General features: G+C 51.2%; 1 protein-coding gene across 1 annotated transcript in view; it reads right to left on the reverse strand.

The window, feature by feature from the left end:
- LOC119973221 (dynein heavy chain 3, axonemal-like) overlaps positions 1-22,840 on the reverse strand; it is a 714,697-nt gene that overhangs the window by 188,086 nt on the left and 503,771 nt on the right. The window contains exons 46-47 of the mRNA XM_038810887.1: positions 20,853-20,960; positions 1,131-1,315 (exon numbers count right to left, since the gene is read on the reverse strand). Of these exons, the coding sequence (XP_038666815.1) occupies positions 1,131-1,315; positions 20,853-20,960 (293 nt within the window). The remainder of the gene's footprint in view (positions 1-1,130; positions 1,316-20,852; positions 20,961-22,840) is intronic.

Consider the following 22,840-nt stretch of genomic DNA (forward strand, 5'->3'; position numbering starts at 1 on the left):
GTGCAAGAGGGCAGTACCATGCCATGTCCCTCTATCCCCAGGGCTACACTTACCTTTGCACCCCTTAACTGATTCGCATTTTTCAGAACCTGTTGTAAACCTTGCTGATGTGACGTCGGGCCGCCGAAGCTTTCATATTCAGTGAGGGGAGGATGATGTGGCATGGGGGGCTCAGTAAGTATATTAAAATGTATGTAAATGAGGTTCCCATCCTTCTGGGTGTGAACCTTGTTATATCACTAGCGAGTGGCGTGAAAAACTGGAAAACTGTAATCTCACCGGCGAGAATCACATTTTCCCAAATCTCACAGTTCTTCTCACTGACGGCTAACGTGGGCTGATCGTCACCCCCTAAAGTGTGATATGTAGTGTGTGTGAGACACGGGCTCTGTGCCAGAGTGTTGGGGGCAGTGCCAGGACTGTGCCAGGTAAATTCCAGATGCACAGCTGAGTTTTCAGACCAGATTTTCTGGCATTCAGTGCACAGAGAATCTGGGAGCGTAGTTTATGCCATCACTCTGGCAGGATGGAGCCTATATTGGGGCACTATCTTTAAAGGGTGCCCCAATGTGCGCTGCAAGGTAACTCCCCCTCTCCTGTCACGTACATAGAGGACCTGCCCAGAAGCATCAGTGCAACCCCAGCCCCCAACACTGCGGAGGTATCAGGAGTGCTTTCTCTCTCCCACCCCACCCCCACCGGCATCAGCGTTCCTCCCTCCAACACACATAAGAACACCCCACCATGGGCTCTCCAGATGACCCACGCCTGGCACTGCCCAAGCAGGCCCCTCTCCCCACTCTGGGAGCTTTACTTAACTTGACGCCCCCAACAAGTTCCCTTCCACCGATTCCTGTTTTTATATAGCTGTTGTGAACCTTGGTGACAGAACAATGTTGAGGTGGGAATATTTAGTGAGGGGGATTATTTGGCTGAGAAGCCCTTTAATTTGAACCTAGTTACATCACTGGCGAGGGACAGGGAAAACCGGGAAATAAGATCTTGTCGACGAGAATATCGCTTCCCGACTCTCATGGGATTTTGAGCCTGCATCGTTGTTTATCCTTATAGCAAACACGGGCTCCAAATCGCCCCATCGCCTTTGATATTCAGGGATGAAGGAGACTCACTCTGTTACATTGATGCTCTCTTCCAGCTGTTTTTTTTTGGTGAGTTTCTGTGTGAGTTGGTTCTGGAGGAGTTCCAGTTTTCTCCGAATCTCCAGCAGCTCAGATCTCTTATTATTCAGTTTTTCCATTTGGATTTTCAACTCAGCCTCTGCTTCCACCAGTTTCGTCCGTTTGGGGGCAACAATCTGAAAGAGGCAACACAAGGTTTAAAAAGCAGAGACCCCTACCCCGCACATCCTGCTATCTCCCACCGCCATCAAATCCCTCACTCCCATCCTCCACCCCTCCATCACACCCTTCACTCCCATCCTCCACCCCTCCATCACCCTTCACTCCTGCTCCCCACATCTTGCCATCCTGCATTACACCCCTCACTTCCACCCCCCTACATCTTGCCTTCCTCCACACTCCCACCTGACATCATCCCCATGACCTGCACCCCCAGTGCTGTGATGGGATTGTCAGTGCTGTTCTTGTAGTCAGGAAGCACATAGACACAGCACAGTCCAGGGATACAGAAACGAGCATGCTTTGCCCAATGCAGCTGAGGGAGAGAGGCTGAGAGAGGTAAATGTGGCCTTGATTTCAAAACAGCTAAGACCTCAACTTGCTTTCTCTCCCTTCTTTTAGCCAAGGTTGGAACCCTTATTAGCCAGATTCTGGAACTGATACTGGTTGTCCAGGTTGTGAGCACTGTGGGCTCGGTGATATCTGTATCCTTTTTAAATCCCCTGCAGTGAGTTCTCTGCCAAGTATGTACCGAGGTACCACTGAACTCTAAGTAGCAATGTGGAAATCTCTGAAAAAAGACTGGCTAAACACAATTTTCATATTAATTATTATTATAGTGGTTAGCACTGATGCCTCACAGTGCCAGGGACCGGGTTCAATTCGGCTTTGGATGACTATGTGGAGTTTGTACGTTCTCCCTTGTCTGCGTGGGTTTCCTCCCACAGTCTAAAGATGTTCAGGTTGTTGTGCTATGCTTCATCGGATAACACAGGCTGCTACTTGATGCAGTCTTAACTAAAGGATGCTCCAGACTCTGAAATGAGTTCAAAGTGTTTATTGAACTATTAACACAGTTCTCAAATGAGTTTGACTCTCTGCTAATCTAACTGTAGTAACTCAGTCTAACTGTACCAGCTTGCTCTAAGCCACGTGCTGGGGTGTGATGCTGCTGATCAACCCTGCCTAACTCTCTAGATGTCTGTCTGTGGAAAGAGGCAGGGTGTGAATGCCTCATCCCTTTTATACTGTTCATGTCATGCCCCCTTGTGGTGATGCCACCTCTTGAGTGTCCTGACTGCCCATTGGTTGTGTCCTATTCTGAGTGTTCACTGGTTGCATATCATGACATCTCCCCCTCTTTTTTCTTCGATGTATATACATGTGAATGTGTCTGTCTAATGTGACTAACTGAGGAGTACAGAACAGAACAAACAAAACAAATGCTCATAAGTCCAGTCTCTGAGGCTTGTGTCTGATCCTCGTCGACCGCCAGAGAGGTGGTGGAGGGGATGACGGTGTCTTGACAGGCGAGTGGGAGGCACAACTGGTGGCCTTGTGGTTCGAGGTGTCTGGCAATTCGACATATGGAAATGGAGACGGAAGTGGTTGTGGGCAAGCAACTTTTCGCAGTGCCCTTCGAGTTCTTCGCACAATGGAGCCACCAGCCATACGTATGATATAGGATCTGGGCGTGGCCTGGCGAACAACGACAGCCGGAGCAGATCACCCACCATCCGGTATCTTGATCCTGACCATGTCTGCCGGGGATAGCACGTCCAGATCGGTGGCATGTGTGTCATAGCCCTGCTTCTGGCTGTCGCGAAGCTGCTGCATCTTCTGCAGCACCGAGAGGTGATCAAGGTTGGGCAGGTGTATGGCTGGAAGCATCGTCCGCAGGACCCTGTTCATCAGCAGTTGAGCTGGTGACATGCCATGGGAGTCGCCCGGTACGCAAGTAGTGCAAGGTGTATGTCGGAAGCGGAGTCCGAGGCCTTGCGGATGAGCTGCTTAACGATGTGCACCCCTTTTTCGACTTTGCCATTGGACTGCGGATAGTGCGGACTGGAGGTGACATGCCTGAAATTGTAGCTCTTGGCAAACATGGACCCTTCTCGACTATGGAAGCACAGGGCCATTGTCACTCATGACGGTGTTCGGGATGCCATGCCGTGAGAATGTCTCTACACGCTTTGATGACGGTCCGTGAGGTGAGGTCTGGCAGCTTCAGCACCTCAGGATAGTTCGAAAAGTAATCAATGATTAAGATATAGTCGCGACCATTCGCATGGAATAGGTCAATGTAACTTTGGACCACGGAGAGGTCTCTAGGTCATGTGGTTGGAGCGTCTCCTTGCTCTGCGCTGGTTGGAACCTCTGACAGGTTTCGCAGTTCAGGACCATGTCCGTGATGTCCTGGTTGATGCTGGGCCAGTAGACAGCTTGCCGGGCCCTGCGTCTGCACTTTTCTACGCCCAGGTGTCCCTCATGAATCTGCCGCAGCACCATGCTCTGGAGACGTAGTGGGATGACTATCCTGTCCAGCTTGAGCAGGATGCCGTCAATCAGCGTCAGGTCGTCCTTGACGTTGTAGAATTGAGGGCATTGCCCTTTCTGCCAGCCATTGCTGAGGTTGTAGATGACTCGCTGCAACAGTGGGTCTTTGGCCGCCTCTTCTCGGATGAGAACGATCTTCCCATCTGTTTCCGGGAGAGTGCTTGCACACAGTTGTACCTGCAATTCAATGTGTTGGATTATCTCCAGTGGTTCGCTGGGTGAGTTGACGGAGCGGGACAATGCATCAACGATGGTGAGCTCCTTGCCAGGTGTGTACACCAAATTGAAATCATACCTCCGGAGTTTGAGCAGAATTCTCTGCAAACGAGGTGTCACGTTGTTCAGGTCCTTTTGGATGATGTGGACCAGAGGTCTATGATCCGTCTCAACAGTAAATGTTGGCAAGCTGTAGACATAATCATGAAATTTGAGGATGCCGGTGAGAAGACCTAAACACTCCTTCTCAATCTGGACTCAGTGGGTGTCATCGCCCGTGACGCGTATGCTACTGGTACCCAGGATGACGTGTCGTCTCTTTGAAGCAACAACACCCCAATGCGATCCTGACTCGCATCTGTGGATATAGAACATAGAACAGTACAGCACAGAACAGGCCCTTCGGCCCTCAATGTTGTGCCGAGCCATGATCACCCTACTCAAACCCACGTATCCACCCTATACCCGTAACCCAACAACCCCCCCCTTAACCTTACTTTTATTAGGACACTACGGGCAATTTAGCATGGCCAATCCACCTAACCTGCACATCTTTGGACTGTGGGAGGAAACCGGAGCACCCGGAGGAAACCCACGCACACAGGGGGAGGACGTGCAGACTCCACACAGACAGTGACCCAGCCAGAAATCGAACCTGGGACCCTGGAGCTGTGAAGCATTTATGCTAACCACCATGCTACCCTGCTGCCCCCTTGGACTCTCGGTCTGGGTCGAAGAATGCAAGGACGGGCGCAGTGGTGAGCTTGGCTTTCAGATCCAGCCACTCCGTTCGGTGTTCCGCCTTCCACTCAAAGGTGGTTGCTTTTTTTTAACAGGTTGTGTTGGGCCGTGGTGTGTGTGGCCAAATTCGGGATGAACTTGCCAAGGATATTGACCATTTCCAGGAAGCGCAGTACTGCCTTCTTGTCCTCGGGGACTTTCATTGCCTCGATGGCTTTATTTTGTCTGTGTCCGGGCGCACACCATGTCGTGAAATCTGATTGCCCAGGAACTTCACCGTGGATATCCCAAAACAGCACTTGGACCTGTTTAGCTTGAGGCCATGTTCATGTATGCGTCGGAATACTTTCTTGAATCACGACACATGTTCCTCTGGGGTTGTGGACCAGATTATGATATTGTCAACGTAGACACGAACCCCTTCTATTCCCTCCATCATCTGTTCCATGATGCGATGGAAAATCTCTGATGCCGAGATGATGCCAAATGGCATTCGGTTGTAGCAGAATCTGCCAGAAGGCGTGTTGAAGGTGCAGAGTCTTCTGCTGGATTCTTAAAGTTGGATTTGCCAAAATCCTTGGGATGCGGCCAATGTTGTGAAGAAGCGCGAGTGTGACATCTCACTCGTGATTTCTTCCCTCTTCGGGATGGGGTAATGTTCCTGCATAATGTTTCTGTTTAGATCCTTGGGTCAATGCCGATGCGTAGGCACACCATCGAGCGGACCCAGTCGATTGGTTCAGTGACCTCGGAAATGATGCCTTTTTGTTGTAGACTCGTGAGCTCTGCCTTCAGGCGCTCTCCCTCAGTCGAGCAGGGACACATCGTGGTCCGTGGACCACTGGCTTGGCATTAGGCCGCAGTAGAATCTTGTACTCGTATGGCAGCGTGTCCCTCCAGCTAAATACATCTGGATTAGGATGTCGGTGATCCTGGCCTGAAGATCCGAATGGGACGGTGTCATGGTGTAGACCCTTTGAATGAGATTCAGTTGCTTGCAGGCGTGCGCACCTAGCAGGGACGCCCTGTCTGGTTTAACAATCTCGAAGCGTAAGCTTGCTTGTGTGTGTCGGCTGGACACCTGCAGATGGCAGGACCCCAGTGCCTTGATTGCTTTTCCATTGTAGTCCAGGAGTTTGCAGGCAGCTGGAAGGATTGTGGGGGGCTTCTTAATTCTCTTGAGGTCCACTGAGAAATCAGGTTGGCGGAGGCATGGGGCAGTGGTTGACCTTCATCACTGCATGCTGTTCGTCCTCGGAACCCACGGCCAGGATTGATTGGACTTGCGATGTGTCCGGTGTGAGGTATTCGCACTTCGTAATAATGCCCACTCGATAAGTGTTATCCAGGTATTCATCATCTGGCCTGCCTAGATCAGAGTCACATTGCCTGGATCAGAGTCATGCATTCGGTGTTGCACACTTCAGATGCGCCGCTGTCAGAATTGGGAGCGCTGGCTCCTGACCGGTGGTGCAGATCTGCACAGGGCTGAATAGTGGTTTGGTTTCCCACAGTTTAAACAGCGTTTGCCTCTTGCAGGGCAGTTTTTTTTAAAAATGGGCGGTGCCGCAGTTCGCACACGTCATGACGCTCAGTGCGTCGTTGCGCATGCGCAGTGTGGTTCTCGGACGTCTGCACCTATACAGTGCGGTTTTTGGCCGTTTTGTGTTCCCGATCGCATTGCGCATGCGTCGGGCCCCGGGAAGAGCCGGTGAAATGGCTGCTTTCGTCAATGTGGAGGCGCTGCGTCCGGGAGATGGCCTGCACGCTCTCCATCTCGTGGGAGGCTTGTTTTTCACTTTCTGCTGTTTTGTACTGTGAATAGTGATTTTTGGAGTGCTCATGCACAGCACACGTTCCAATCGTGACTGGCAGGGTCATGTGCTTGATTTTCAACAATTGCTCTCGCAGAGAATCAGAGTGGACTCCAAAAACGATTTGATCTCTGATCATGGTGTCAGTGATATCACCGAAGTTGCAGAATTGCGCTAGAAGTCTAAGGTTAGTTAGATAGGAGGTGAAGGATTTGTCTTTACCTTGCATTCTCTGCTTGAATATGTAGCGCTCGAAGATTTTGTTAGTGTCCACTTCGCAGTGGCTGTCGGATTTGTCCAGGATGGTTTGGTACTTTGTTTTGTCCTTCCCTTCGGAAAAGTGAAAGGGATTGAAGATCTCTATCGCATGGTCATCCGCAGTGGTGAGTAGAAGAGCTATCTTTCGCGCATCGGTCACGTCGTTGAGGTCGGATGCTTCCACGTATAGTTGCAATTTCTGCTTGAATGATCGCCAGTTGGCACTAAGATTGCCGATGATCCTGAGCTGATGAGGAGCCGTAATCTTGTCCATTGTGCCTGTATGCAGCAGCTGGTTGTCACGGATCTTGCTGAGTTGAACTAAATAGATTGAACAGTCACTCCTGGTATCATGTTGTGTTATGCTGCATCGGATAACACAGGCTGCTACTTGATGCAGTCTTAACTAAAGGATGCTCCAGACTCTGAAATGAGTTCAAAGTGTTTATTGAACTATTAACACAGTTCTCAAATGAGTTTGACTCTCTGCTAATCTAACTGTAGTAACTCAGTCTAACTGTACCAGCTTGCTCTAAGCCACGTGCTGGGGTGTGATGCTGCTGATCAACCCTGCCTAACTCTCTAGATGTCTGTCTGCGGAAAGAGGCAGGGTGTGAGTGCCTCATCCCTTTTATACTGTTCATGCCATGTGGTGACGCCACCTCTTGAGTGTCCTGACTGCCCATTGGTTGTGTCCTATTCTGAGTGTTCATTGGTTTCATGTTTGCATATCATGACACAGGTTCGGTGGATTGACTGTGCTAAATTGTCCCTTAGTACCCAAAGACACGGGGTTTCAGGAATAGGGCGGGGGAGTGGGCCAAGATAGGGTGCTCTTTCAGAGGGTCAGTGCAGACTCGATGGGCCGAAATACCTCCTTCTGCACTATTGGGATTCTAAGATTCTATAATAAGCATACTGACTCATTGTATGCAACTGCTACATTTTTCTTTCATCTTATTGATTGATGGAATACAATATATGAAATGAACTAGCTTTAACCCGGTGTCAGCTTTTACCTTTGCAACTTTATCGTAGACTTCAATAGCTCGGACCCAACTGCAGAGGCCTTCACAGGCTGAGGAAACATTCTTAATGACAGATGGCTGGAATTCAGGACTGCTGATGAAATCTCTTCGAATGTGGGTTATCACTTTAACAGGAATATTGTCTTTATCAAAGTCCTATAGAGAGTAAAACACAATACTGATGGACTGAAACAGAATAGGCAGCAGAAATAGAGGCTTCACTCAGGGTTGTTTCCACTCTGGGACCCTGGTGTGGATGTAATTCAGACAGAGGGATCATTCTCTGCTGACTGCAAGGCCCTGAAATGAAATGAATGAATGTGTCCTCAACCAGGGGAACAAGTTTGTGTCCTTCTCCCACCCCCCCCAAAAACACTCCGCCTCAATTAATGATTAATTAAAGCTCAGAGAACAGCAAGGGGCGGTACGGTGGCACAGTGGTTCGCACTGCTGCCTCACAGCGCCAGCGACCCAGGTTCAATTCCGGCCTTGGGTCACTGTGTGGAATTTGTACGTTCTCCCAGTGTCTGCGTGGGTTTCATCCGGCTGCTCTGGTTTCCTCCCACAGTCCAAAGATGTACAGGTTAGGTGGATTGTCAATGCTAAATTGTCCCTTAGTGTGCAAAAGGTTAGATGGGGTTACTGGGATGGGGTGTGGGAATGGGCCTCGGTAGGGTGCTCTTTCAGAGGATCGGCACAGACTCGACGGTTCGAATGGCCTCCTTCTGCACTGTAGTGATTTTATGATTCTGAGAAATGGGAAGATTGTGTTCCTGTAATACGGCTCCCTCCTGAACGTGAGCTTAATTCCTGTAAAGGGACTTTATTTGACTAGTGTCTTGCTGTCAGTGTCTTCAGAGCTGGTCCCTATACTGTACTCTGATCCTGCATCTGTCCACCCTACATCAGAGCTAGTTTCATACGGTTCTTCCCTCATTAGCAAAGGACAGGAATTAGATTGAGGGGTGCAGACAAACTGTTCTTTTCTGAAAGATCAGGAGTGGAATTCTCCCATTCCACCCGTGGTGGGTTTGGTGGTGGGCAGGATCGGAGAATGGGGCAGGAGACAAAATTTCGGAAAACGACTGGCATAAAATCCTGTTGCAATTCTCCCAATGGCGGGTTAATTGCGGGTCTTCCTGCTGGCTGGTGGGTTTGAATACCATTTGCAGCTCATGAATGCTCATTAAAACAACTGCCCACCAAAACCTCGTCATGCTTTCCAATCGCGCATTCCGTCAGCACAAAATCACATTGGTCTAAAACCTGATTGATAAATGAGTCACGTGCACAAGGGGGTCCTCAGTTTGCCAGAGATTTTGAGGTGGGTGCAGCAACTTTCTGCCACAGTGCTGTGTTGCTTCTGATGCCCTCCATCTCCATTCTGAGCTGGTTTTATGAACAGCACTGCGCTGCTGGATCCATAGATGCTCCTGTGTCACGGACTTGGATCAGCACGGCGCCTGGGAGTAGAGGTCTCCTTTCCCCTCTGCCCACACGCCAAGTCTATCTGGGCAACACTGTTTAGTGGGACGTATGTAGCCACCGCAGCTCACCACCACCTTCTGTAGAGCAACTAAGGATGGCAATAAATGTTGGCGGAGCCAGCAACATCCATTTCCCATCAATGAATATAAAAAAAGGAAAGAGATCGGCACAACTCAATAGCCTCACATTAAATTTGTAAAAGCTACATTGTGGAAGACAGGGGAATAGAGTGAAGGCTATAGTGAAAGGGAGTCACGGCTTACAATTAATGCCGTTCATCAATGGCCAAACAGATTCCATTCATGAGAAACAATGCAATCTATGTGCCAAAGCTTAGCCACCCAACTTCCTTGTAAGTCTATCATTCACACCCACTGTTTAAGCACCATGCAACTTTCAGAGAGGAAGAAAAGTGAGAATAGATCCAGTGGTCCAGAGAGATTTGAAGCAAATCCTCATTCGAGGCAGGAAGCAAAGAAGTGAAAAGTGCACAGCTCCAGCAGGAGGCACTGCATTTGGCACTAGGTCATGAGCATCAACAGCAGGCCGAGGAGCAGAGGGTCAGACAGCGGAGATGACCTGCAATACCAAGGGTCTATCGTCCACGAGTGTCCTTTCTACAGATGAATGAGAGGCAGTGCAGGATGAGGCTGCAATTGCCCAGAGATCAGAGAAGACCTGCCACCACAAGGGTGTGGAGGCTTCCTCCTGTCCGTGGCCCTGAAGGTGATAGCAGCACCCAATTTCTTTGCATCTGGGTCTTTCCAGCGAGTAACTGGGGACCTGTGCAGCATTTCAGAGTCAGTGACATATTAGTGCATCCAGGAGGTGACCAATTCTCTTTACAGGAGGACACATCACATGTCAGCAATCGGGTGGCCAGGGAAAGGATTGGACCACTTAAGGACAGTGGGGGGAATCTATGTGTTGAGCCAGAGGAAATGGGCGAGGTACTAAATGAGTACTTTGCATCAGTGAAAACGGACTTTGTGGCAGATGATTCTTGGATAGGGTGGGTGGACAGTCTGGATCATGTTAACATCAAAAAGTTGGTTTTGGGTCTTTTTAAAGATATTAAGGTAGATAAGTCTCCTGGGCCGGATGGGATTTACCCCAGAGTACTGAGGGAAGTCAGGGAGGAAATTACTGGGGCCTTGACTGACATCTTTGTATCCCCATTTGCTACAGGTGATATCCCAGAGGACTGGAGAATAGCAAATGTGGTACCGCTTTTTAACAAAGGTAGCAGGGATAATCCAGGAAATTGTAGGCCAGTGAGTCTCACGCCAGTAGTAGGTAAATTATTGGAGAGAATTCTCAGGGACAGAATTTATACTTATTTGGAAACAAATGGACTCATTAGCGATAGACAGCATGGTTTTGTGAAGAGGAGGTCGTGCCTTGCTAACTTGATCGAGTATTTTGAGGAGGTGACAAAGATGATTGATGAGAGGAGGGCGGTGGATGTTGTTTACACGGACTTCAGTAAAGCCTTTGACAAGGTGCCTCATGGCAGACTGGTACAATAGGTGAAGTCACATGGGATCAGAGGTGAGGTGGTAAGATGGATACAGAACTGGCTCAGTCACAGAAGGCAAAGAGTAGCAGTAGAAGGGTATTTTTCTGAGTGGAAGGTTGTGACTAGTGGTGTTCCACAAGGATCTGTGCTTGGGCCTCTGTTGTTTGTAGTGTACATTAACGATTTGGAGGAAAATTTAGCCGATCTGATTAGTAAGTTCGCGGATGACATCAAGATTGGTGGAGTGGCAGGTAGTGTTGAAGATTGTCAGAGGATACAACAGGACATAAATAGGTTGGAGGCTTGGGCACAGAAATGGCAAATGGAGTTTAATCTGGACAAATGTGAGGTAATGCATTTTGGTACGTCTAACATTGAGGGGAAATATACCGTAACTGGCAAATCTTTTAGGAATGTAGAAAGTCAGAGAGATCTGTGCGTGCAGGTCCACAGATCTTCGAAAGTGGCAACACAAGTGGACAAGGTAGTCAAGAAAGCATATGGAATGCTTGCCTTTATTTGATGGGGCACCGAGTATAAAAACTGGCAAGTCATGCTACAGTTGTATAGAACCTTGGTGAGGCCGCACTTGGAATATTGCACACAATTCCGGCCGCCATACTACCAGAAGGACGTGGAGGCTTTAGAGAGGGTGCAGATGAGGTTTACCAGGATGTTGCCTGGCCTGGCCGGTTAGCTATGTGGAGAGGCTGAATAGACTCAGACTGTTTTCATTAGAAAGATGGAGATTGAGTGGTGACCTGATAGAGGTCTACAAGATTAAGAAGGGTGTGGACAGAGTGGATGGGCAGGCACTCTTTCCCAGGGTGGAGGGGCCATAGGTTTAATGTCCGCAGGGCAAAGTTTAGGGGAGATGTGCAAGGCAGGGTCTTAACAAGTAGGGTGGTGAGTGCCTGGAACATGTTGCCAGGTGAGGATGTGGAAGCAGATACATTAACGGCATTCAAAAGGCGCCTCGACAAACACATGGATGGGATGGGTAAAGAGGGATACGGCACAAGGAAGTGCTGAGAGTTTTGGACAAGGTTGGTCTCATGACTTGGAGGGCGAAGGGCCTATTTCTGTTCTGTATTGTTCTTTGTAAACTTTGCTCTGGACGGGGATAGCTAGACATTAACGGACTTTTCAGATATCTTAGACTCCCAGGAGTGCAGAGAGCAGTAGACTGCAGCTATGTAGCTGCACAGGCTCTCTGGCAACAGCCCTCGAGGTTCATCAACCACAGAGGCTTCCATTCCATCAATGTGTAGTTGGTGTGTGACCATCGAAAGCATTTCCAAACCAAAACTACACATTAGGCAAAACAATAAATAAATAAATAGAGTCCACACCCTTTGACCAATCAAAATACTCCATACTATAATGTGCGAGAAAACGAACACAGAACCTCAAATAGCTAAAACACAAACAGAACAGGAACTATATACATGAACATGCCAAATTTGAAAAACTCCAAAAAACATTCATAACCACAATCAAATCCCTCCCAGTATGCTCCTCATCACAAAGTCATTCGCCTCCTCCGGCGTATTAAAGTAATGGTCCTTGTTTTTAAACGGTTGACCACAGTTGAGCAGGGTACACCTTTCTGAATTGGACCTCATTTTTGTAAAGTGCCGCCTTGATCTTGTTGAACCCAGCTTGTCGCTTTGCCAGTTCTGCCCCAATGTTCTGGTAAATTCTAACATGGTACCCTTCTCAATATCTTTCCTTCGTGGCCGTCGCCCTTTTCAAGATCTGTTGACCAGTGGTCCCGGTCCACCGTGGGAAGTTTGGCAAAGACCCCCCCATTCCCTCAACACAAATTTCCCAAGCATCCTCGCCACAAATTCCGTGGCATTCGTACTTGCGATGCCGCCCGTTAGCCAATGATGCGCAAGTTTTGGTGCCTGGGCCTGTTTTCCTGGTCTTCAGCCTTGGCTCTTAAAACCTTTTGGGTCTCCGCCATCAACTTAACCTCAGCCTCCAAAGAGGCAATCCAGTCGCTATGATCTGAGACTGCCTCTTCCATCTCACGGATCTTCATGCCTTGTGCCTCCATCTGCTGCTCTACCCTCTCCAAGGTTAACCGAAGGGGGGCATCGCTTCCTCGATTGCTCTAGAAACATCTTCCGCCATCAACTGCCTTTGTTTATGTAGCTCCCCCACAAGGAATTCCACCAATTTCTCCGTTAGTTCCAGGGTAGGCATATTTTCTTCAGAGGAGAGACCGGTAAGTACAAATTCGCTTCCCTTTTGTAAAAAAAAAATTACACCCATAGATCGTGTGACAAGGGCCAAAAGTGCGTCACTGAACAGGAGCTGCCCTGTAGGCGACCGCTCACCGCATCGCTGCAACTGGAAGTCCCGGAATCTCCCTATTCTGATCAGTGGTGCAGGCACGGCCAGAGTCACCTTATAATATTTTCCCTAAGTGTGGTAGCGAGCGGGAATTGCCACGAGCATCTCGGCGCTTGGCTCAGCAAAACCAGCAACGCAGTTCAACGTTAATTGGTCCATTTAACGAGGCCTCACGGGTTTCTCGTTGCAAATGAAGGCTCGTCAGCTGATTCGCCGGGACCGCGCTCGCCTGCCCCCCACTAACAACGTTGAGCAGCACTTCAGCTGTAGTTGCTCAGCCAACAATGGCACTGCCCAAGATCCGGAGATGCTGATCTGGGGAGGCTCCTAGATGCGGTGGAGGCCAGGAGGGATGTCCTGTTCCTCTGATGGGCAGCCACAAGGCACACACTTCTGCCTCGGATGAGGTGGCGGCAGCAATGAGCTTAGGGACTGTGACCAGGATAACTGGCCTCCAGTGCCGAAAAAAGGTAAAAGACCTACACCGGGCAGCCTTATGAGTAGATACCAAAGCACCCCACCACCCAAGGGAACATCTACCCCCTCCTCCCTCAATCCCCCAATCCCTCTCTCAAATGCCCTCCCACCACTGTGAACCACGCGTATGGTTAATGGTGTCCTCTCTGTGTTGCCTCAGGAAAAGCTCTCCCATAATCGTCGGGAGAGGGCAGTCCACCAGACTGGTGGACGGATGCTGGACTTATGAATCCTCATCTCATCGGTGTGGCCGAGGACAGATCGGTCAGATACGCGGAGGCTGACATATGCCGCAGAGGTCAGGAACCACCGGGATCCACCGGAGGACATGTCAAACGTGAGTAGTGATTGACTTACTGACTGACCCATCCCTCCTGCTGGCCACATGTCCATTCTCCCTCAGATCCCCAGCCTACGGCACCGGCCCATCCTGGGCGGCCCCCTCTTCTGACTCCGTGGATAACACCTCGGAAGAGAGCACCTCGGATGCAACTGTAGTCGCGGCACACCACTGTCACCCCCACCCTCCACCAATGCAGATACACACACCTTGGTGGGGCATGTTAGTGGACAGGCTTCTGGGGCACGTTCTGGTGCGCACCACACTGCTGTTGATGGACATCAGATGGAGGCAGGAATCCCCAGGCGAGACAGCAGTTGGAGGTCCACCAGATCCCAGGACCCAGCTGAGCCTGTGGTACAGAGGTACCCAGAGCTGATAGGGACGAACCTGGGTGTTCTGAGGGAGATATCAGCGTCACTCCAGCAGATCCATAGCCGCTTGGAGGAGTCCCAGAGACTAGGGGTGCAGCAGATGGTGCTGGCAAGGAGTGGCACCGAGGCCAACACTGCGAGGGTGGCGACCGGAATGAAGAGCCTGGTGCACGATGTTGGCACCATGAATGAAGGTATCCAAGACTCCGCAGTCGGTGACGGCCAAGACTGAGGGTCTCGGCCGGATGTCCAACTCACTGGGGCATGTCACCCAGTACCAGGCCGACTTTGATGAGGTTCTGCGGGACAAGTCCCACTCTCAGAAGGGAATGGCTGAGGGGCGGAGCTTGTTCCAGGCACAGGTGGGCATTGCTGAGGTGCTGCAAAGCATGGCCCAGTCACTGAGGAACATCGCCGAGGGCGTCGACACAATGGTGAGGACCATGGGGAACCGCCAGGGCTGGCTGAGCCAGATGATGCAGGGGCAGCCGGGGCACAAACCAGCTGCCCCTCCATCACAAGGTGGACCACAGGGCCCTATGGGTACCGAGTGGGAGGAGGGGGTGCCTTGTGCTCAGTCAGACCCTGGACTGGGGATGTTGGCCACCAGCTCCCCCGAGTTCCAACCTCTGATGAGGTCGTATCTCGCGGTCAGCACACGGGACAGGGCGGCCACTGCCGTGCATGTGCTGCCCACACGAGTCAGGGCCCTCCGGCCCCAGAGGACGCCCACCAGCATCGAAGGTCACGGGATGGTGTAGGCAGCTGGCAGCCTCCACCTCAAATATGCATCCTGGGAAAACGCCAAGATGTAGAGGTAGAGCTCGGAGAGCAAATCACATTGAAGATCACTGAGGGCACAGGGAGAGGGGATGGTAGGTAGGGGGTGGGGCGGCACCATCGAGAGTGGGGTTTGTGGAACATATTAAATACCTTTTCGCAAAACCATTATGATGCCTCCGTCACTTCCTTTCGCAATGCGGGCTGACCGCTGGGCCTTTTGCCCATCTCTCCAGGCATCCCCCCAGTGGCGCTCACCCACCCTCCGGTCGTGGACATGTCCCCAGAGCTGTGTCCTATCCCTGTTGTTCGGATGTTGCGTGTGTGGTGTTGCCCCCTGCATTGTTCCAGCGCAGTGTTGACGCATCAAAGTATGATTGCGATGCTAGGCAATGACTCCCATATGCTACATGGCCCGCCCACCCACGGGAATCCACGGCATGTGTGAAGTGCTCACTTAACCACGATTGTCAATTCCCTATTAGCGATAGCCTTCAGCTGCTCAGCTAGAGGCCTCAGCAGTCGGTGGGGTTTATGGGTGATCGTTGGGACAGACGGGCAGGGACAGGGGTTGCCCCCTGAATGGGTACACACGATTCAGGGATTGGCATGGTGGTGCCGTGTGCGGTAGCCCCCCACCCCATGGCGGCCCACCCCTGCATACGGTCCCCCACCTCCAGCCGAGGGTTCCCCACCCCCCATCGAGCACGGAGGTGGCAGGCCCAGCACGGGGCTCTTTGCCTGTGAGCAAAGATGGCTACTCACCTCCTCGACTCCCCATAGAATCCATAGAATTTACAGTGCAGAAGGAGGCCATTCGGCCCATCGAGTCTGCACCGGCTCTTGGAAAGAGCATCCCACTTAAGCTCATACCTCCACCCTATTCCGGTAACCAAGGAACCCCACCTCACCTTTTAGGACACTAAGGGCAATTTAGCATGGCTAATCCACCTAACCTGCACATCTTTGGACTGTGGGAGTAAACCAGAGCACCCGGAGGAAACCCACGCACACATGGGGAGAACGTGCAGACTCCACACATACAGTGACCCAAGCAGGGAATCGAACCTGGGACCCTGGAGCTGTGAAGCAACAATGCTAACCACTGTGCTGCAATGCTGCCATCGTCCAATGTGTTGTCCACCCATTCGCGATACAGTGTATCCATAGGTTGTTCTACCAATCTCAATTGCTGTGACTGGCAACTCGTGAAAAGAAAAATATATCATTCCTGTTAAGCTTGGCCTCTGATGGGGATGTTAATCTGGACAACATATTAGCTTTGCAATGATCATCCGTACTTAATATCGCACTGATAAGCAGATTAATTCAAATCTAATCTCTGCATTTATGCTGCAGATAATATTGGTGCTGGAGACTTTCAAATCAAAATAGCCATAAGTGGTTTTTGATCAGTTTTGATTGATCATACTACCATCCAAATATTTGTGAAATCGTCTCACCGCAAATATGTCCATAATTCTCCGCGATGAGGATTCTCTGTTCATGTTGGCAGCGCACCCCCGCCCATGGGTTTCCCGGCAGCGTGGGGTGGCTACAATGGGAAATCCCATTGCCAAGTGGCAGGAACAGAGAATCCTGCCTCTGGCGAACGGCCTGTCACCAAGAAACATAGTGCTGGGGGAACAGAGCATCCAGCCTAATGCTTCACATTCTATCTGAGCATAATTCCACTCACTGGCACCGGGGATGCATGAGGCAAATGCAGTCAGCCTCTCCTCATCATGATCCAACACATGAGAGATCACAGCACTTACTCCCCATGGAGAGTTATCACGTGCTAGCTTAATCTTTTTGGACTCATCATGTACAAGCATTGTGTCATCTGCCAATTTACTTTTACACAACTGGATCACCTTGTCACATTCCTTCTCAGAACACTCATCCTCAAGCAGCGCCGGCTCTAGGGTTGCTGGCGCCCCGGGCAAGCTGAACTTCGGCGCCCTTGGGGGGGTGGGGCCGGGGGGGGGGGGGGGGGGGGGGGGGGGGGGGGGCCGGGGGGGGGGGGGGGGCGGGGGGAGGGGGGGGGGCCGGGGGGGCCGAGGGGGGGGGCGAGGGGGGGGGGCGAGGCGAGGGGGGGGCGAGGAGGGGTGGCGGGGCCGAGGAGGGGCGGACCCGAGGGGGGGCGGGGCCGAGGAGGGGCGGACCCGAGGGGGGGGCGGGGGGGCGGGGGGGCGGACATGCGGGGGGGGCGGACGCGGGGGGGCGGACGCGGGGGGCGGGCGGACCCGAGCGCGGGGGGGGCGGACCCGAGGGGGGGGCGGACCCGAGGGCGGGGCAGGGGGGCGGACCCGAGGGGGGCGGGGGGTGGGGCGGGGCCGAGGGGGGGGCGAGGAGGGGTGGCGGGGCGAGGAGGGGCGGACCCGAGGGGGGGGCGGGGCCGAGGAGGGGCGGACCCGAGGGGGGGGCGGGGGGGCGGGGGGGCGGACATGCGGGGGGGGCGGACGCGGGGGGCGGGCGGACCCGAGCGCGGGGGGGCGGACCCGAGGGGGGGGCGGACCCGAGGGCGGGGCAGGGGGGCGGACCCGAGGGGGGTGGACCCGAGGGGGGCGGGGGTGGGCGGGGACAGAGCGGGGGGCGGACCGAGCGGGGGGGCCGACCTGGGGGCGGGCGGCCACCGCGCATGCGCTGGTTGGCACCGGCCCAACTGCGCATGCGCGGGACCCAAGTCTCTGGCGCCCCCGAGCACATGGCGCCCCGGGCGACAGCCCGAGTTGCCGGTGCCTTGAGCCGGCCCTGTCCTCAAGAGTTCATTCAATGGATGCAATAGCTTGATATGAATTTACTGCAGTAATCCACTAAACCCAAAAAAGATCTCAGCACAGGGATATTCAGAGGGTGTGGTGAATTTCTTATTGTTTGACGTTTACCCTTGGTAGGATGTAGCTCATCATTATCTACACTGTGACCTAAATACGCAACAGAGTTTTGAAACATTTAGCGTGGCTTTGCACAAATTCCATGGGCGGGATTCTTTGTCGGCATAACCGGAATCGGTTTTGACGCCAAAATCGTGGTGGATGTTCAGTTTACGCCAAATCGCAATTCTCCAGTGCCTTGACCCCACTGACCACCCATTTTGGCCCTTGGTTTTGCAGAGTGACACTGGCTGCATGGGTGCCCCCACCCCGCCACCCCCGTGTTAAGTAATGGGTTAAGAGACATTGCAATTAGTTGTCTCATTTATGTTAAGTGTTCAATGATTGTCTCATTTATGTTCAGTGTTCAATGATTGACACTGATATGTAAAGGGGCTTCAGGTGGACTCTGGAGCTTGTGATGATCTGTAGAGTTCTGTGCAGAGTGAGTTTGAACCATTAAAGGTGTGTTGGTGAAAAAGGAGCTGAACTCTTGCCTCTTCATACCACAGCATCTAGTACATGTTAACACCCCACAGCCCAGCTCCTGCACTCCACCCCCACATTCCACCCCCCACCACCCCTGCATCCCAACCCCCAACCTCCACCCCATCAAATCACACTCCACCATAACCATAAGACCACAGAGGCCCTTCCGCCACGTTCGTGTTTTTCAAAAGGAGTACTAATCGGTGCCAGTGTGACCACTTTTTGGGGAGGCTGCTGAATGACGGGATGCCGTTGAATATGGGGTCGCTCTCTTTAATTGTATGGAAATGAGCTTAAGTGGTGATAATTGGTTTCTCGCCATGCTACGGCAGGATCCCGACTTCGCCTACGGGAGTGCACCGGTTGCATTGCAAACTGTTTGGTGCCTGGGGCGGATCCCGTTTGTGGCCTCTCCCGCAATTCACCGGCCTTGCTTGAGTGAGAGCACAACAAAGTTGGAAAATCGTGCCCTTAGTCTCAAAATGGGAGAATTCCGACCCAGGTTCAATCTGTGATCTGGGATTCCATGATCTTTGCTGTTTGACATATGTGCAATGTTGATGTTTGGTACTCAGACACTAGATGGAGCTTTTCACCAATGTGTATTTGTTTATTATCAGAATTCAAGATTTTACCCTGTATGTTTATAACAGTGAACAAGCTTGTGGTATATAACCACATGACTACGTGATCAATCTGTCCTTGTCTTTGGCTTCAAGGGTGTCACATCCTCCTCCAAGAGCACGCTAACAGCCCGGATTGTAATTCTGCCTTTTATCCTTTCACTGACAATTGGTTGGAATCTTTCCCTGTGTTAAGTAGCTCTGGAAACACTGACACAGTCAACACTAGATTCCCATGGCATCATCCAAAGCACTTCAGTGGACAAAATGTCTCCTGACAGAGATGTACAAGGACATTTACAGAAACCGGTGACATTTTAAATCTAGACTTATGCTGAAAAGCTGCTAAAATGTACTTCTCTCACATGTAGCCTGCTCCATTACCTCTCATCAGTATTTTTACGACGAGGGTATGGTCTGCACAAACATAGAACATAGAACATAGAACACTACAGCGCAGTACGGGCCCTTCGGCCCTCGATGTTGCGCCGACCTGTGAAACCATCTGAAGCCTATCTGACCTACACTATTCCATTTTCATCCATATGTCTATCCAGTGACCACTTAAATGCCCTTAAAGTTGGCGAGTCTACTACTGTTGCAGGCAGGGCGTTCCACACCCCTACTACTCTCTGAGTAAAGAAACTGCCTCTGACATCTGTCCTATATCTCTCACCCCTCAATTTAAAGCTATGTCCCCTCGTGTTGGTCATCACCATCCGAGGAAAAAGACTCTCACTGTCCACCCTATCTAACCCTCTGACTATCTTATATGTCTCTATTAAGTCACCTCTCAGCCTTCTCCTCTCTAACGAAAACAACCTCAATTCCCTGAGCCTTTCCTCGTAAGACCTTCCCTCCATACCAGGCAACATCCTAGTAAATCTCCTCTGAACCCTTTCCAAAGCTTCCACATCCTTCCTATAATGTGGTGACCAGAACTGCACGCAGTACTCCAGGTGTGGCCGCACCAGAGTTATGTACAGCTGCAGCATGACCCTGTGGTTCCGAAACTCAATCCCCCTGCTTATAAAGGCTAGCACACCATATGCCTTCTTAACAGCCCTATTAACCTGGGTGGCAACTTTCAAGGATTTATGTACCTGGATGCCGAGATCTCTCTGTTCATCTACACTACCAAGAATCTTACCATTAGCCCAGTACTCTGCATTCCTGTTACTCCTTCCAAAGTGAACCACCTCACACTTTTCCGCATTAAACTCCATCTGCCACCTCTCAGCCCAGCTCTGCAGCTTATCTATGTCCCTCTGTATCCTATAACATCCTTCAGCACTATCCACAACTCCACCGACCTTCGTGTCATCTGCAAATTTACTAACCCATCCTTCTACACCCTCTTCCAGGTCATTTATAAAAATGACAAACAGCAGTGGCCCCAAAACAGATCCTTGCGGTACACCACTAGTAACTGAACTCCAGGATGAACATTTGCCATCAACCACCACCCTCTGTCTTCTTTCAGCTAGCCAATTACTGATCCAAACCGCTAAATCACCTTCAATTCCATACTTCCTTATTTTCTGCAATAGCCTACCGTGGGGAACCTTATCAAACGCAAACAGAGCCTCAGCAATTCCAGCCTGTTTTAGGGAGATTAGCTGGTCCACACTGTGTCTGGAGTGCCTTTGACACGAGCACCGAATGGCACAAATATACTACTCACAGTGAGTTCAATAAGCAGAAAAAGGAAGGGGCAAAGATCTGTATAATCTCAGAAATCCAACTAAACTGTGAGTCACGATGACTTACCTTCAGTGATTCCAGGAACTTCCTGTCACTCAGCATCTTCTTTGCAGACAGCCAGTAATCATCTGTACTTTTCCCATTTGTGTCTACTTTTTTCTCAGGTTTAATTCCCTGAAGTAGGGAGAGAAAAGCTAATCAGATAACTGCATTTGTTTAAAATGATTAAACCCGATCATGGGCCTTGTGTGACACTATTTGTTATCACTCACAGGAGGGCGGGGGATGGGGAATCAAACAGTCACACGCCATTTATATATTAGACCTCCGCTATTGCGAGGCCTCGTGTCGTTTAATGGCCAATTTCGCTGAAAGGTTTTGTAATATCCCGCACGGAACCTACGGGCCGTGAATGATCGTCTTCCCCGTGCTCCTTGCGGAGTACAAGCTCCCCCACTAGGGGTGGGTTATCTCAATTCATAGAATTATCATAGAATTTGCAGTGCAGAAGGAGGCCATTCGGCCCATCGAGTCTGCACCGGCTCTTGGAAAGAGCACCCTACCCAAGGTTAACACCTCCACTCTATCCCCATAACCCAGCAACCCCACCCAACACTAAGGGCAATTTTGGACCCTAAGGGCAATTTATCACGGCCAATCCACCTAACCTGCACATCTTTGGACTGTGGGAGGAAACCCGAGCACCCGGAGGAAACCCACGCACACACGGGGAGGATGTGCAGACTCCACACAGACAGTGACCCAAGCTGGAATCGAACCTGGGACCCTGGAGTTGTGAAGCAATTGTGCTATCCACAAGGCTACCGTGCTGCCCACGTATTAACCCATGTATAAAAGATTGGCCAGTAAGGCACCCACCAGAGAGAAACTTGGTAGGGATCTACCAGGCAGTGTACCTTGGTTAACTTGGTGTGAACTCCCATGTCTTTACTAAAGTTTTCCTTAAGACAAACCCGGAGCACAAATCATTTGGAAAAGACTGGATTTCTTTCTCTTATTAATTATTTCTGACAATCTGGAGGATGAAGATATGAATACTGACGCAAGCAAACTATATTCTGGGGAAAGGAGTCAGACACTCTGAGAGAGGTAGACATCTGGGTGCATGATTCAATCCCTATTTGAAAGTCCTACTTAGATAAATCAGTTAATCAACTCCTTTTAGATCATAGAATTTACAGTACAGGAGACCAGTCAGCCCATCAAGTCTACACCGGCCCTTGGAAAGAGCACCCTATTTAAGCCCATGCCTCCATTCTATCCCAGTAACCCCACCTAACCTCTTGGACACTAAGGAGTAATTTAGAATGGCCAATCTACCTAACCTGGATGGCTCACAACCGCCGGGAGAGGGAAAGTACCGGAGCGGGACTGCCAGATCTGCAAACCAACCCCCCCCCCCCACTTCCATCACCACTACCCGCACATCACCACCCCTACACCCTCGCTCCTCCACCACCACCACCCTGCCCGCTCAACCCCCTTCTACCACCAACCACCACCCCAATCCGCATTACAACTATGCGACATGTCTTGTGTCTTGCAGGATCACCTGGTGACAAGGTGGGCCCTTCTGGTACCCTCCGCCCCCAACCCTTAGGGGATAGCAGAGAGGAAGAGGAAATGGACAGCGACGAGAGCCCTTGGACCACAGCCCCCGACACCCTGGAACACCAGTCCGGTGAAGATACTCACTTCACGATAGAACTGTCTCCAACACCCTCAAACATCCCACAGACATTCATCTCGGTTGGGCACTTTAGCGAAGAGGCTCCTGGCGCACTATCTGGTGCACATCACACACATGCTGCGGTACATCAGGTGGAGATAATAACCCCTGAGGGGCTGGACAGACACGGCCTGATCCCAGGGACCAGCTGCCCTCCGGACGGCTTTCGCGGTTCTGGAAAGGGCGGTTCAATCGATGGTGGAGATGCTGACACAGAGCCGGGAACTCTGGTTGAGACGGGAAAGGCCCTCCAGGGCTGGCAGTGCCAGCTGTCGGGTGAGCCTCAGGGTTATCTCCGCTTGCA

Source organism: Scyliorhinus canicula, chromosome 11 (genome assembly GCF_902713615.1).
Source record: "Scyliorhinus canicula chromosome 11, sScyCan1.1, whole genome shotgun sequence".
NCBI classification, from domain to species: domain Eukaryota; kingdom Metazoa; phylum Chordata; class Chondrichthyes; order Carcharhiniformes; family Scyliorhinidae; genus Scyliorhinus; species Scyliorhinus canicula.